Genomic DNA, 17174 nt, shown 5'->3' with positions numbered 1-17174 from the left:
ATATGTTCTCACATTTGACGAAGCATCTCTAGTCAAGTTCGGTCAGTGTGAGGTCTATAACCTACTGCTGGAAAAGAGGCAGGGGAAGGCAAGAAATGGGGAACAGAGCAATGTGCAGCTTCCACAGAGGAGAGCCTTTCCTGGGAAGAAACTCCAGGGGGTTGTCTCGTGAAGAACATGGGGGTCTTTCCCTGATAATACACCTATGTCCTCTCTGAGCCTATGGAGTTAGAGACTTTCAGAAGAGCTAGCATTCTGTGGTGAAAATAAGAACAAATATGAGACCCCAGCCTTTCGAAAGGAAAAGTTCTCACTTGATTTTTGGCTTTTTCTCTTTGATACTGTCTTTGAAATGAGTTAGGTCCCCAAAGCAGAGACGCCACAGATCCTTCATAAAAAACTTCTTATGTATTTTTAGTTGAAGTCCAAAAACCAAGGAGATTCCCTTTTGGACAGCTTCCCGTAGCACTTCAAAGCAGTGTCCAGAACTAGGAGGTGGCAGGGAAACCAAATCACAAGATCTCTCTGACTCTGAAGGCTGAATCGCAGACCTTCCTCATTTGCATCACAGCTTGCATCCACAAAGTGTGGAAGCCTGCTCTATGATAAAGCATGCCTTGAGGAGCTGACGGTCATGTGTCCCCTGCAAAGCAGACAGAAAATTTGGGTTCCTTGTTAAAAAAAGAAAAAGGTGCTGGAAGACTGTTAGGAGCTCATGAAATCCTGGGCTGGGGAAATTTCTTTTTACTCTAGTGGCTAACACCTGTGCGGGAAGGCTCGCTTGAGGAATTCACAGATGCCAAGGTGACCTTTCAGAGGCCGCTGGCAGCCTGTCAAGCAAGGTCAGAGTCCTCTTCCCCCGGCACTGATACCCTTGCCAGCTGACTGACATTCTTCTTTCCTTGTTTTATTTTCATTGCACAGGACGGGGCTGGAGGCCATTATGGAGACCTACGCCTTCTGGAGGCCCCCCGTGCGCACTCTCACCTTCGAAGATTTCACTACCATGCAGAAGCAGCAAGGTGAGCAGACAAAGAGCATGCAAAGAGCTGCAGAATAAGCAGGAGAAGAGGGTGTAAGAGCAGCAATGTGCTCTGCTGTGCATCCAGTGCCTGGGATGGGGATATCACACACCTTGTTGAGCTCCTGACTGCTGTGAAAGGACACAGAGCAGAGAGGATGGATGGAAATGGTGGACAGGCCGTGCCTTATGAGGTGCAATGGAGCTGCTTCATCTCCCTGGTGTTCCCAGTGCTAGAGCTAGAGTCCTAAGAGCTGGAAGGAGGAGCAGGAAGGAGCACAGGGGTTAGGTGAACCAGCCCAAGTACCTGGCATGAGTTAAGCATGAAGAATGCACAGAGAAACTGAGGAAATGCTCCAGCATGTCAGACACTGTGTTCTGCATTTACAGTTAACATTTACCATTTGTGTGGAAACACAAGGGGAAGGGATGTATGCCCTCTGGAAGCTTTAGGAGACCAGAAATGGGCCTTCGCCCAGGATCACGCTGTCTTGCTTTAAAAACCTGTTGGCCTTGCTGGAAAGACTTTCTGTTAGTATGAGTTTGGGAGGAATTATTGGGTAGGCCAAGTGTTTTCCGCTTATTCATGCCGTGTCTTTTCATAGCTTCTGCCCTTTACATCTTTCATTTGTTAAGTAGGGCTTTCATCTCTAGTTTCAGGATGTGTTACTTTTTTTTTTTTTTTTTTTTTTTTTAGGAGTAGGGCTTCCCCATTCACTTCATTGCAGTTATTTCTAGTTAAAAACACAGTGATCACTGGGAATAGAGGTATTAAGGCAATCTGGTACTTTTTTTATTCCAATATACATGCAAGAAAAGAAACAATCCAAAACTGTGTTCAAATGTGACACAAATGTTAAGCAATCAAAACCAAATGCATGCCCTGTGTAGCAGCTTCTCCAGCCTGTCACACTTGAGCTTGACATCACCCCAAAACTTCCCTCTGGACCTTGAATCCATCTGGGGATGGCGTGGTCTCCTCTAGAGGGAGGGGAGCAGCAGTGGCTGCCGGGGCTACCCATCACCAGGGCAGAATCAGAAGGGGATCCAGAGCAGGAATCTCTTCTGGCCATCCATCCCCCACCCCAGTTCCCCAAGCAACATGCCAGAACCCAGCTCACCCACTAAATCATTTTTCTGAAGTCACAGCACCAGAGGACAGACCACACTCCTGTCAGCTGTGTGAGACTCCCTATGCCTGGTCTTTCCACAACCACCCAACCCTTCTTAAACAGCACAGCATGGGGCAGGCAAGGTTTTGCACAAGCTCAGGGGCTTTTGTCGAGGAGCACTTCTGGTGGGGCGTGCGGTCAGAGATGGGTTAAAGCAGGGATTCAGAAATGTTTTCATCACCCACCTAAATAGAAACATAACTGCCTCTCCTCCTGGTCACGGTTGCTGAAGCAGCCTCCGTCCTCTGCCTCACCCCCTATTCGGGCTCACACACCTCCCCTCCCCTCCCATTGGTTATCAGATAACATCCTAGTGGCAAGTCCAGCTAGTGCTTACGTGGTAAGGTAATATTAGGAAAGGAAAATATTTAATGTATTTTTAGCTTGTTTTAATATAGTTTGGCAGCTGAAAAATCAGGAAGCAAGCCAGAACCCTATAACCAGCCAGCTCTGTGCAGACCACCACTGCCACACCACAGACCACTAGCTTTAGGGCAGCCCTTAACTAAAGTTGTGTCCACAGGTCAGTCTCAAAAGTTAATAACTCACTATAAAACAGTGCTCTCGAACTCTGTATTTAGCCATGCGAAATGACCTCAAGATAATGAATCAGAAATATTCCCTCCATCATAGTGCTCACCTCTCCAGTGGCTGCTGTAACGAGCTGACCCCTGGTTTCAGTGATAGGTGCAAAGCCAAGATACAGACACTTTTAAAAGCTCTTTTAATTTCTGGCTGCCAAGACAACCCCCAAGGGCCAGCACAAATACACTGGTCTGGAGGCTTGGAATTGCTGGCAGAAAGAGCAAGAAATGCTGAGGTGGCTTTAAGCCACATGTGATTCTTCCCTCCAAAGCTAAGATGACCAGGATGGATGGTGTCCATACCTCTTCATCCCCTTGCTTTCTAGCACATGAACTGTGTGACAGGTGAGTAAATCACTGGTGTTTAACAGCTGACTTCAGCATAAGCTATTGCACCTCAGATCCTCTGAGACTTAGCCAGTTTTTCAACGTAAGGGACTTGCCCGGGACTCTAGTCCTCTCTCCCACCTGAAGCATCAGTGCTCTGAGCTGCGTGCTGTTACCTTGTATCCTTGCATATTTATGAATTAGAAGTCTTCAGGGTATTATTTTAATAAACAGACACTTTAGTTCTAGATCACACTGTTGTCTCCAAAGCTGGGTGAATATGTGGCATTTTCAAATAAACACTCAAGGGATCGCAAGCCTCTATTTTATCCCTTGAATTGTTGGTTTCTCATAGGCTGCATCTAGTTTAGGGTGACATTCTTTGGGATTGACACCAAAATGGATATTTTTAGTTGTGGCTATGGATGAGAAGCAGATCAGCTCCTGGGAGGCTGAACAGGAAGGCACCAGGAAGGTGCTGACTCTGGGAAACTGCTCTGGGGCTACAGGAGACTTTTAAGATGTGTGAACTATTCTTCCTCAATTCTTATCTCTGCTGTGGCTCTACATGAAGCCTAGATGTGTCCACTGCAACTTAAGAGGAGGGCACACTTATTGCTGAGATGAGATGAGATGAGATGAGATGAGATGAGATGAGATGAGATGAGATGAGATGAGATGAGATGAGAGTGGCAAAAATGGCCACATGACTAGGAAGAAACATCACTGATGAGGAATGAGTTATGGTTATTCAGCTGGGAGGGGAGGGAGGACTTCATAGTACTGAAATAAGATGCTGTCTGTGATGGATAGGAAAAAAGCAATAGGCTCCAGTTATATGAAATCTAGAGAAGTGATGGAGCAGATCCCCTGTAGGAACAGTGGAATTCAGCCCTGATTTTTCCTACCGTGGTAGGAAAAACGATGCTTTCTGGGGCAGAAGCTTGGGATTTCAGCAGCCTAAATATGGTACCTTTGCTGCTTTCAGTTAGATTTTTCTGTGCTATGGACTGCTATGGATTCTTAGCTTTTCTTTTGTCACTTAGTAATATTTTCATGAAATAAAAGTTATCTGCTTTTTCCAAAACAGTTTTGTCAAACAAATCCAACTGAATTATTTTGTTAGGTTAGAGATTTGACTGATAGAAATAACTGTATAGGTGTGATGGATTTTTGGAGAGCATTTAACTTATTGCCACATGTGCCAGCTTGGAAAAATTAGCATTAGTGTGTATTAAGAAATGAGTAGCTGACTGATCTCAAAGCTGATGTGATAACCGTGAATACACCATCCAGTGAGGACAGTCCCAGTGTTGCTCTGCAAGAGACTGGTTTCAATATTAAGTTGTCCAGAATGAAATGAAACAGTGAAGTTGCTAAAAGGTACAAATCTCATAAAGACTGCAACGTGGTCAGAAATGATGGGGACAAAGGTATGAAGAGCAATGGGGGTTGCTTGGTAACCTGCATGCATTCAAGCAAAGCGTGGCTTTTAGTTCAGGTGGATACAGTATTCTGTGTCTAGAAACAAAATTTAGGACATACATACCCACTCAGTGTGCTGGAAAGTGTTGGCACTGACAAGAATTTGGAGGTCTTGGTGGATAAGCCACAGGCAAGAGACAGTGTATGTAATACTGTGATAAAAAGGGACATGCAGTCTTTGGTGTAGAAAAAAAATAGTGGTAAGCAGTGGGGAGACAATTTCCTAACTGCAAACTGACATTACAATATGGTCTTCTACTGTATGTATTTTTAAAGGGAGGAAAGAGATTGAAGAGAATTCAGGGGAAAAAAAGTAGAATGATTTGTTGAATGGAGAAGGTGCCTGAGAACGAATACTCAGTTTGCATAGTTAATCAAAAAGAAGATCCAGTAATGAATCTTTACGGCTTATTCTACCTTGCAGAGAGAAGAATACATGGTAGTTTTGTGTCACCCATCCTCAATAGACTCTTGTGACTCCAATTTCCATGTTTTTATGACACAACTGTGTGGAACATGCTTCATTCAAGTGGTTCATTCTGATTCATTCTGATTTTCCTACTCTAACTGAATGTTCATCCCTTTCCGTGGGATGTTAAGAGAGAAGAACAGAAGTTCCCCCTCATCCACGTCCTTCATATATTTAATTGTTTTGCAGGTTTTTATGTCCCTCTTCTGTGCTTCTCACAGTGAATAGCACCAGTCATTTAATTTCTTTTCAAGTGGGAAGTTTTCCAGGTCCTTAATTGTTTCTTTGAAAACACGTCTGCACAGAGTATTCCAGATGTGTCCACATGATACAATTATCTAAAGGTATTAGAATTTTTTCCACATTATTCTTTCTGCCATTCAACATACATCCTAGTGCTTTGCTTATTTGTTTGGCCCAAGCTGTGTTGAGCAAGGGCCACAGTGACACACCGAATCAAGACTTGGCATGCTGGTTGCAGCTGTTTCATACAGGGATTAAATAACTTTCTAATCTACAGAACGATAGGATTCAGCTGCCACACAAACTGAAGAGCCTGATATTATGACCGGTCACACAGATGCCTGGTGTGGTTGACTCTAGAAGTCCACAAGATTTATTTGCACATGTTGCCATTGAAGTAAAGCGCATCAGTAAGTCTCTGCAGGTCTGTGACCTGAGTCGTCACCATATTGTCCTACCAAGGAGAAGAACGTGCTGTTTCTGTCAGTAAAACCCTCTGGCCTGAGAACAAAACCTCTGTTTTGGAGCACGCAATCCGAAAATCATCACAGCTTTACAAGGGCAAGCGCCATGTTTGACACAATCACAGCAGATCTGCAGCCAACTTGGAAAAAAAAGTCCCCTCTGAACAAAACCTTTGCAAGAAGTGCTTAGAAAACAGCAGTCCAGGAGAGGCTGACCTTCTGGAGAATGATGTCACCCGCTCTGCAGTCTACTTATTACTAGGGAAAAAGGGGGCTTGGGATTATTGAATGCACATGGCAATGAGATGTAGGGAAAGCCAAGAATCTATTAAAGTCTTTAATTGGAATATATTTTCAAAATTTAGATTGAACCTCATCCAGATTCTCATTATTAAAAATATGTGGCTCAGTTTCTTGATTTTAACAGGGAACATAAAAAAAAAAAAAAAAAAAAAAAAAAAGAAGAGAGTGGGGAAAAAGAAAATAAGAGTTCCAGTAACTCTGGATTGTGTCGCTTTCCAAGAGTAAAAAGAGTCATTGCTGGCTCCTATGTGATATACAGTTTCCCACAGGATATTGTGATGAGCAGAGCACTACCAGTGACTGTAAATTTTGCCAGGACATAGAGACTAGAAAGGCACTGTGACAATGCTAGAACAGTGATCATTATCTGATCCTTCCTACAAAAGCTGCTGACTTATGCAAGAAGTAAAATTGAAGGTACCCTGGCAGCTGGCAAAACCAATTGCCTTCTAAGCAGAACTTCAGGACCAGTATGAGAGTCACCCAATGTAGTATTATCAGCAGGTTTGCAGCACATAAAATTTTACTTCACCATTAAAATTACTGTTTTGATACATGCATACCAAATCCACAAGAGTCAAGCATCTTAGCTTTGACTGGTGAGTTCTCAAGGCAGCTTTCTTTTAAAATGGGGTATCTTTTATTGAATAAGTGCTTTTGCTGAGGACTCTACCAATTGCTTTCAGTAGATTCAACCTGTTCTTCATCAACTTGAGCATCTGCATTGATCTTGGATTTGGAGACCTGAGGTAGAGATTCTGCAAAACTTTTAATGGTTGTTGAGATTAACATCAACAGCTTGAAATTTGTCTGGAAGGGTACTGGAGGCAAAGAGGAGTGTGCTCCTCACCAGTCAGACTATCTCTAGTATCAGTAAGTATCTCTGGTAGCAGCAAGTATGCTGCTCTTTCTAGAGCAGCATGTGTGTACAAACTGGTGATTGAGTATGGCTCCTAGTGTCTTCCTCTGAGAGGGAACATCACAACCCTGCAGTCTTACATCAACAAGGATATGCACAAAAGGCTCCCTCTTCTGTGTGGAAGAGGTTCAATCTTCTCATTTACTGCTGGAAAGGAACAATGTTTTCTTGTAGTAGCGATGGTTCCAGACAGACCCTAAGGCTGCATGATGTATCAGCAGATGGGAGCCAGATACCCTGAGCTGAGGTGTTGCTGCTTTTCCATCTTCCCTGTCTGTAAACATTACCCTTTTTGGGCAGGCATCACCTCTGTCTTGCCAAAGTTTGTCTGTACTGCTTGTTACTCATTTCTTCTTTGGTATAATATTCTTCTCCTTGCTGGGGCTGGTGCTGAGAGAGCTGCCCTGATTGCACCCATCTGAAAACAATATCGTGAATGCACAAATGTGTATTGGTGTCGAGTGGAGGGAAGACTGAGACCTCTAGAACTTCATCTGAAGGCATCAGAGGCATCTTGAGACAGAAAGAAGCAAATAACTGTTAAGATCCTTTTGGCTTTATCTGAGATCCTGGAACCCTAAAATAGCATCTGCTAGAAGAGCGGAGCTGCTGGTGTCAAAGAAGGCTGAACAACCTACAAATACATCTGCTTGGCCACTTGCCTCCCAACGGCAGCCATTGGTTCTCTCAGCAATGCCACCAGGATAATCTGGATGCTGCTTCCCTTTTGAAATCAATTGTGAACGGTCTAGGCTATTGGCAGAGGTCAGATATCTGGGTTTGGTCTCAATTATCTTCTTGATTCTTTTGACCTTGAAGAGGAGATTGGAAACAGCAGTTGTTGCCAGAGTTATTGGGATCAAGCGCTGATTTCTGCTGCATACTTCAAATGGCTCATAGATTGCCTCATTTAAACGAAGCAACAGGGAACAAACCGTTCCAGCTTCTTGGTTGAGCTGCAGACAGTTTTTCTTTAGGGAAGGGGCGTTTCTGGTGCTTCAAGGTCTCATCTTTCACAGTGAAAAGCTAAAATACCCTCCCAGATGTGACATAAGGGGCTGAGAGTCACAGTCTGTGCCACTCCCTGACGACCTGAAAGGAGCCTGAAGCACTCTTGCTACTCCAGGGAAGTGTTTACCCCAAAGTCTAGTTACTGAAGCCTAAATCTCTGTTATCTCATGGGTGGTGATCATATTTCACATGAATGACTGGAGGGGAGCAATGATACGTTGAAGAGTCGCACAATTTGCTCAGAGCGGCACATTATTTTGTTACGAATACAAAGTGGCATGTGCTTTGAGCTTGCCACAATACTGTGACATTTTTCCTCAGTTTAGAAAGTTTGAACTACAGTGTCTCTGGGGTTTTATAGTTGTTTATCATATTTTTAATTGTTTAATGTGCTGGAGCTTCCAGGGCCTGTGTTGGCCCAGAACAGACCACATCAAGATTGGCAGTAGAGGTTTACAATTCAGTTTACTTCTGTCACCACCAAAGAAATCACTCCAATTTCAGTTAATCTCAGCTGCAAAGTTGCAGCAGCTTCTGTTGTGACCTCCTGAAGGATTTGTGCCACAGGGAGCCCTTTCCTGCAATCCTGCTTCCATTCAGTGTCATCTCCTGGATAGCTTTTGGTACATGACCCCCTTGTCAATGTCTGTGCCCAGATGATGGTTGTAAGTGTGAGGGACAGTGCATAATTATCACTGATGAGCAATCTTCTCTGCTAAAGTGAGGGGTTCATCATCCTCCAAACCTGAGATGATTTGATCTGTCTGTACTTGAAGAAGGGAAACAGGAGACATTTCTCTAGGAGCTGACATACAGCTCATGAAAGTGTGTACACTGCGTTACAAGTGTCTGCGCAAAAGACAGAAAATCACATCCAAGAGGCCTTTTCCTGAGACAGCATGGAGCTGGCCCAAGGATACCATGTGTTTATATGAAGATCAGAAACTCTTGTATTAAAGACAGTCTGGGGGGACTGGGAAAGGGTTGTTGTCTCTTACTTTTGGGTAAGATCTCTTGGTACTCTGGATATAGATAGGAATGGAAATCAGACATCCTGAATTGTACTTTTTGCCCACATTGGAAAAAAGGGTTGTTTTTTACCATTAGATCTTGAAAATATTTTATCTTCGAGGATGACTAAGGCAAGTTTCTCTAGCTTTCTGACTGCTCAGTTTGTGTTACTAAAGCTAAAGGGAAGTAAAGTGTTATTCTGAGTTGTTCTAGATTTACCATTAATTCCAGTGATTCTTGTAATCTGAGGCAAACTTATAAAAAAAGGTCTTTCTCTATAATTTACTAAACTTAAACAAATTTTTCTTTCATTCCGCACTTTTGTGCCATACAGTACATACTTTCCCCCTTAAATCTATTGCTGTAACAATCTTTTTTGCGCTCTGTGAGCTGCATCTCAAAGAACTACAAAGCACTCTTTATGTTTCCTCTACCACCCCAGCAACTTGCCATGTGGTAGATTTCAGGTTTCATTTGGGCCTTTTAAAGATTTTACCAGCGGATTCATAATTTGATAATTGGCCAAGGGCTCTAGAGAGAAAACAGGCAGCTACACTCCATGAAGACAGAAACAGCTCTCATTCCCATGAAAGTGGAAAGTTTTCATTCCTAGAAATGTGGAAAGAACGAAGAGAGAGTCCAGCACGTCACAGATGAGGTGGCCCTGCCCTTGCTGGGTGAGAGGATGAGGAAGAGGCATCAAAGCTGTTTAGTTTTCCAAGGTGGTGAAGAGGGAACTCAGAGGGGTAGTGATGGCGCAAGAAGAATGTGATGAAGAATCTTTCAGTCTTTCTGAAGTTTTAGGCTTGAGTTTTGGAAAGCTAGGAATGGGAAGAGAGACCTTGGTCTGTCATTTATACTTGCAAGGCAAAAGTTGTCATGATATTGAAACCAGTAGTGACACCTGATTTTGTGGCATTTAGATGCCTGGAGATGCAAGTAGGTGTTGAGTAGGACCGAGGCATGTGCTGCTTGAAGCAGAAATGAATCCAGATTTGTGCTAGGCCTGGCTCTTAAAGGACATGAGATCAGATGATTACAGTGGCACACCCTCTGGCCTCATAATCTATCAGTCACGTCACCTGGCAATCTCCACAAACCCTCCCTCATTACTGTCTCAGATTTCCATCTTTGGGCAAATACTTAATCTTTGTTCTGTGACCAAAGGTGCAGTAACTTGGAAGACTGGGAGTAAGTTTCATAAACCATACTTGGGGTGCATGCATATACAAATGCACAGAACAGGAGTGGGATTTTTGTTCAAATTTGTTTTCTTGTATGCATGCCACCACATTTATTTACTGTTGTGTAGAACATTGGAAAAAACTGGGAAGAGTTGGTCACTCCCATGGTTTAAAAAGTCCCTTTACATATGTGTATGTCTGTATAGTCTTCACAAAACCCAGGCCTTTCAGGAGTGACTTAGAGTATGTCTGCATGGACAGGCTCCTCCTCCATGCTGGCCAGACACATGCCAGCTCCCAGCCAGCTCCATTTGGAAAGCTGGAGAGCTGCATTAGCATGGCTCTGTGCCCAAGTGAATAAAAACTGCCTCTCAGGAGGGCTTATTCGCTCAAGTTAATCGCCAGAAGGAGAGCCGTGAGCCAGATGAATGGCTAGTGGCCACAGACCCTCTTTCCCACACACTCAGGTGCTCGGACACATGCTTATCACTTGGTGGAGATGCCAACATGTTGGGCATGTGTCACAAGAGGGGCCGTGGCTCCTCCAGGAGACCGATCAGCGAGGTTGTGCACCTATCACTCCCAAGCATCTGGCCTTTGGGCTAGGTCCTGCTCGCATCTGAAGGTGGGAGAAGATGGCTGGGCTGAGGTTGTGGGCCTGAAACTGTCCTGTTGGGCTGAGTACAGCCTATGGGCCATAGGCTGGCCATGCTGAACACACAGCTCATACGTGCAGCCTTGGTAAGCTAAACTAGCTTGTATGCAGAAGCAGGCCGGTCTGTTTAAGAAGCATTTGAACTCAAAGAAAAAGAACTTTGTGCTGACTGACATGTCAAAATGTAAAATCTTAAGACAATTGACCTTGCTGTTCCCATCCTTGTTAGAAAGTCAAGGCACAAGCTCTGAGGACCCTCAGCCACATCTGTTCTTAACGAGACAGTGAATACCAGGTTATCACTGTCTGAGCCCAACCATGCTAAGAGCTGTAGGCTACAGATGTGGTCAAATAATGGCAGTGATCAAGTTGCCCAAGCTACATTAAAGCTCTCAGCTGTCGGATGAGACTTTGCTGTTGCACAGGGCATGGCACTTTTGTTCAGCTACCTTGTGCTGACTGCAGCTTCCACTTGCGTTTGCTCTCCTCCTCTGCCCTAAGCAAGGACTTCAAGGACTGAGAGGTTTGTATGGAGGCACTGCAGGTGATGGTAGCAACCGATGCCTGGAAACATTAGCAAGGGAAATACACTGCAGTGGAGTCCAAAGCATGATTTATGTGGTCCTTTCAGATAAAGGAGCTTGGGATAAGTTTTGGGTCAACTGACTAGTGTGGTGTCATTTGTAAGAAAATTTTCCATGCACAATTGCTTCAGACTCCCTTGACACTGATGCTCTCCCCCCTATCTTCCTGTTGCCAGAAGGCTCCCTTGGCTAATGTTGGCTGCTGGCAGATGTGTTTTCCATCTACACTCCAGCGTTAGAAGTTCGCTACGTGACCTGCCCTGTGTGGAAGAGGTCCCAGTTGCCTTTCAGATGCCCTGGCATGCTGAATGCTTCAAGAATACTCTAGTTCCTCATTTTAAGGCACATCATACCCATGGACTGGGTATGTTTGGGCTTGCAGTTTACAGAAATTGTCCTTAATGCAAGCTCAGTCTAGGTGAAAGCAAAAGCCAGGGTCTATTTGGAACGTATATAGAGACAGCACCACTACCAAGACTTAGAAGGACAGAGGTGATAGGAAGGAAAGACCAGTCATAAGCTACTTGGGATGAATTTTTAATGGCAGTCTTACTTGTACCCAGATGAGAAGCTGTAGTTTCTTCCCTAATCCTTGTGGGCAGGTATTTGACACTGGTGCACAGCCAGCATTTCTATATGGTGTCACAAGAAGGAACGCTGGCATAAGGAAAAAAGTTTGCCTTTACATTGCACCCTCTCCACAGGGTTTCTCTGTCTTCCACCACGATTTCATTCTTCTTTTTCCCACCTCTCCTCCTTACCAATGACTCTCCAGTCCAGTTTGCAAGTTTTGACCTTTCTCGCACTAGATCATTCGCCACTCCCCCTCTTTGGAACTGTTCCTGTCCCTTTGATAAGGTCAACTGAGTTATCACTTGCATGCCCAGACAGAGCGCAGGCTCCTTTCAGGAGGGCACCAGTGCTTGGCTAAGCCCTGAACGTAACAGCAGGACACTGTGAGGACAGACACTTTGATCTGCCATGCAGGACAGGGTTCAGATGCAAAGGAGGTAGCTCTGAAGTTATGAACCTTGTATTTTTTTATACAAATGTGACTTGCTAACCACACATATGTAGGACTGATGTATGCAGGGCCAGAAATGATCTTTTGGAGACCAGACACAATAGTAATTAATCACTTTGGAATCATGGTAAGTGTGTTGGTGAGAGATACTGTGACATTACCGGTAAATGCTGTTGGTGTTGGCAACTATTTCCAGGGGGAACAGTGGGTATAGGAAAGGAACAGGGGAGAATATTGAGGGATTCATTTTGTTCTTGCTTAAATGTGGTTTCAGTTGACTTAAACCAGACCCAAACATAGCATTGTGTATCAGTTTAACTAGATTGGTTTGTATCCATGCCTTCCATTAAAACGACATACACATCTGTGTATCTGAGACCGTAGTATGGTGTGGATATACTTGCTGGGCTTGTAGCCATCTCTAGGGGTATTTGGCTGACTGTAACAACTATAGTCCAAGTTATAACTTCACAAAAGTCCAGGTTGTGTTTGGCTCATACATAGCACTGCCAGCAAAGAGGGATAAGAAATATAATTCAGAGTGGAGAAATATAAAGCAGAGTGGAGCTGTTTGCCTTCTGAAGAGAGTGAGCTGAGATGGGCCTTGCTTTGTACTGTTTTCCATTCCACTTAAAGGTGTAAAGATTATTCTGGAAATGATCAGGAACTTCAGGCTTCTGTGTTATGCTCTGTTGCAGCAGAAGTGTGGTGTGTTCTGGGCTTGTGGTTGACACCGGCCGCGAAGCATTCTTGAAAGAGAGTCATCAGGTCTGGCTTTTGGTCCCATTGATAGATCTCTCACTGCCTCATCATTTTAAAGTTACAGAGAAAAAAAAAAAAGATTTTTTTTTACTTTGTTTCCTAATTGCTGTGTTGTCACTTCAGGGTTTTTCTGTTGGCCCACAAACAGGGATAATTCAGAGCAGAATCACTTCAGTCCATTTTTGGAGGTAACATGAAATGTGCCGTTCTCAGTTTTGGAACCATTAAGCAACTCTTGCAATTGTTAGTCAGAGATCCCTACTTACTCTTATTCTGTGGAGCCAAAGCCTCAGTTAAGGTACAACTCAATCGTAACTCCTTAGCAGATGTTTAAAGCCTAATGCTTGAGGTAACTGGTGTGTGTGCTCTTCTGCATAGTTTTTAAAGGTTAACTATGGGGTAAGGGAAGACTGAAATGAAGACATTGCAGTTAATCATCTATTCTACGTATTTTATTTCAAACAGATCATTAAATGCTCATACATATACATATGTATTTTTACTTATTCTCCAGACACTGTCAGCAAGTAAGTCACCGTCTGAAGTTTGTTCATGAAATATGTGGTGTAAAGAATCAAGTGCGGGATTACTGTGGGTTGAATACATCTCACTTTGTGCTGTATTTGTTTTGTGATTATGTGATCTCTGTATTTTAAGCTTTGATAGCTAAGTGATGATATATGAACTCAGCTGTCTGCTTGCCCTCTCTGTTGGAGGTTACCCTCTTTAGTGTAGGGCTGACAGGAAAATGTGTGTCTGTAATCATGTACCTCGGTTCAATCTCACCTTTATCAGCAATTTCAACTAAAATAGACTTTGCAATGAAATGACATGTGTAGAGACGTTTCCTCCTGCTGACCCTGCTTCAGTATTGACAACCTGTAACAGAGACAGGGAGAAAGGCTGGAGGAGGTACCATCTTAATTTACCGCAACAAAATTAGCCAGAGATTGTCTTTTAGAGACTTTAATGGAGCAGGGAAGTGTACCTTTTAAAATAAATGCTAAATTAGAAATTCACACAAAAAGTCTTTGAACTCTGGATCTAAAATACGCTAGCAAATTTGAGCATTTCGGTGTTGTCAAGGAGGGAATATAGGGAGTCTATGATGCCATTTGAAACATCAAATTTTCTTGTTAATTTTAATGGAGATTTGATGCTATGTTTCTCTTTTATGTTTCTGAATGAATGACAAAAGGAGTCAGTGGCTTAGCAATAAGCATTCCTCCCCATGGCTGGTAATGGGGATGACTGTTTTGACTTAGCAACACAGAAACATCCATTTTCTTGATGCTATCTAGGTCAATGACAGCCACTCCAGACTATACTTACCCAAGGTTGTTTGTTTGTTTTTTTTTTTTTTTTTTTTTTTTCTGGCTCTTGTTTGGAAAAAAAAAGTATCCCAAATATTATTAATGTCAATGTCTCAAAGTTACATTTCCACTCTATTGCCCCACTCTGTTTCATCCTAGATGTGTCAGAAAGAGTCAGATATAATTTCGTTTACATTCTCACCATCATATACTGACTCAGAACCTGTCTTTCTAGTGCATCTCTTAACCATCAACACCACCTCTTCTCTTTTCATCAAGCGGCAAACCTAGACTGTTCTCAAAATCCTGCTGTTTTTTTTTTTTCCCCACAAGGCGATACAAGAGAAAGCTGTCCCTTACTTTTGATCTTCAATGTGCAATCTCTGGCTTGGTTAAATTTCAGCTGCCCACTCTAACGCCTTCTTTTCCAGTCCCTTCACCTCTCACCTGTCATTTTCTAGCTTGTCCAAAATGGTCCTCACCAGTTGTCTTCCTAGTTCCTCTGATTCTATTTAGCCCCCAGTCAAATCTCTTCACCACCACCTCTATGCTCCTTTTACAAGAGTCTTCAGTGTTAGTTGCAGAAATGGGATCTTATGCAAAGAGAATCATTCAAACAAACAAACAAAAAGTTTCACACCAGAAAACTGCATTTCCTTAAGCACAGAACTGATTTTCCTGGTTGATCAAGGAAACTTCCTCTAACTCAGAATCTTGCCTATAAGTAATCTCTTCTCAAGCTCAAAATTGTGCCATCAGCTTCTTCATATCACTTACTTTCAGTTTATTACTGTTCTTGGTAGAATTATTCAGTATTATTTTCCCAGGTCAGAACATGTGACCATTCCTGCTGTGCAAAAGAATCAATTCTATCATTCATAGCATAAATACTGTATAATACATCGATACTACCAACAGGCATATATCTCAGTATTTTGTTAACACCAGTGATACAACATATGGAATCCCTTTTAAAGCTAAATACATGATTTAAAAACCTGATACATCCTCTTTCTCCACCCTGTGGAACAGGCTATAGCCTGAAACTGTGTCCATTCATTTTAGTGTTACTTCTGACTTAAATCAGTACCACTGCACCATTTGAACCATCCGAAAAAACTTGAACGGTGCAGAAGTCCAACATGCTTTCAGCCACTTCCTGCTGCAAGCCCCCTGAGCGGATGATAAAGCATGTTTGTAGCAGCACCATACAGCTCACTGACTGGTGGTTTTCTGCAGACCAGGAGAGAGGAGAAAAGACTTTTTTTTTTTTTAAAAGAAAAAGGACTAGATAAACATGCCTGGAAATGGCAGATTTCTTGACTGATGGAATAGTGGTTCCTCGCAGCTTTTCCCAGTGCTTTCCATTGCTCTGTGGCAGGCTTGCTGCCCTCTCCTATTTTAAAAGGGAAGAAAACTTCTTTTGAAAAACAAAGTCATAACAAAAAAGCAGCAGGAAAGATCAAGGCATGCTATTAATAAAGTGAGGGCCCTTGCCAAGAAAGGCTGAGCTTTCCAGCGGCCATTTTACCACCCTTGTTTCTTTATTAAACTAAGTTGTTTTTTAATGAGACTGTCTCGTTCTGCAGATGTTTATCCTGGGCCCTGAACATCCTCCTATGTGTTTTGTTTTGCAGGAGGCAGCACAGGCACCTCCCCGACCACCTCCAGCACAGGGACCCCATCACCCTCTGCTTCCTCTCACCTTCTCTCTCCATCCTGCTCCCCTCCAGCCTTTCATCTGGCCCCCAACACTTTCAACGTTGGCTGCCGGGAGAGTCAGCTTTGCAACCTCAACCTATCTGATTATCCCCCGTGTGCCAGAAGCAACATGGCTGCCTTGCAGAGCTACCCAGGGCTGAGTGATGGTGGCTACAACCGGCTGCAGAGTGGCACCGCTTCCGCCTCGCAGCCCTCAGAAACCTTCATGCCTCAGAGGACTCCATCCTTGATCTCAGGAATGCCGACTCCTTCCTCCCTGCCTAGCAACAGCAAGATGGAGGCATACAGCAGCCAGCTGGGATCCTTCCCCAGCTCCCAGTTTCAGTATGTCATGCAAGCAGGCAACCCTGCCTCCACCTCCTCCTCTTCACACATGTTTGGTGGTGGCCACATGCAGCAGAGCTCCTACAATGCCTTCTCCCTGCACAATCCCTACAACCTCTATGGATACAATTTCCCTGCTTCACCCAGGCTGGCGGCGAGCCCGGAGAAACTCACCACCTCCCAAAGCACTTTACTCTGCTCTTCCCCGTCCAGCGGGGCCTTCGGAGAGAGGCAATACCTTTCCACAGGGATGGATCACGGGATGCACATGATCAGCCCTCCCTCCAGCAACCAGCAGACAGCCAACGCCTGTGACAACAGACAGTATGGTGCGGTTCAGGGCTCCTCCTCACAGATGTCTGTGCACATGGTCTAACAAGCCATGTTTCTCCTTGGCATCGAAGGCAGCTGGACCTTCGTCATTGCCAGGAGTAAACCCATCCCAGTACCTTTTTGCCTTCAAACTTATAGTGGAACTAGTATTGTAATGATAAATAAGAATACAAGCCATCTAGGTATGTGCTACAGAACCTTGTGGAAAGCCTCAACTGACAGGCATTGCAGCTTGTAGCCCAGGGCCTCCAGACCTGGCATGGA

At 43.8% G+C, this 17174-nt stretch overlaps 1 protein-coding gene across 2 annotated transcripts in view; it reads left to right on the top strand.

The window, feature by feature from the left end:
- The window catches only part of TBX15 (T-box transcription factor 15), a 97720-nt gene extending 80767 nt beyond the window's left edge, over nucleotides 1-16953 (top strand). For both annotated transcript variants that reach the window (XM_074860852.1, XM_074860851.1), the window contains 2 exons: nucleotides 925-1022; nucleotides 16169-16953. In XM_074860852.1, coding sequence (XP_074716953.1) covers nucleotides 925-1022; nucleotides 16169-16953 — 883 coding nt within the window. The remainder of the gene's footprint in view (nucleotides 1-924; nucleotides 1023-16168) is intronic.
- Nucleotides 16954-17174: the final 221 nt, after the last annotated feature.

This window comes from Strix uralensis, chromosome 2, assembly GCF_047716275.1.
Source record: "Strix uralensis isolate ZFMK-TIS-50842 chromosome 2, bStrUra1, whole genome shotgun sequence".
Lineage (NCBI taxonomy): Eukaryota > Metazoa > Chordata > Aves > Strigiformes > Strigidae > Strix > Strix uralensis.
Note: the sequence above shows the minus strand (reverse complement) of the source record. Positions and strands in the feature narration are given on the sequence as shown.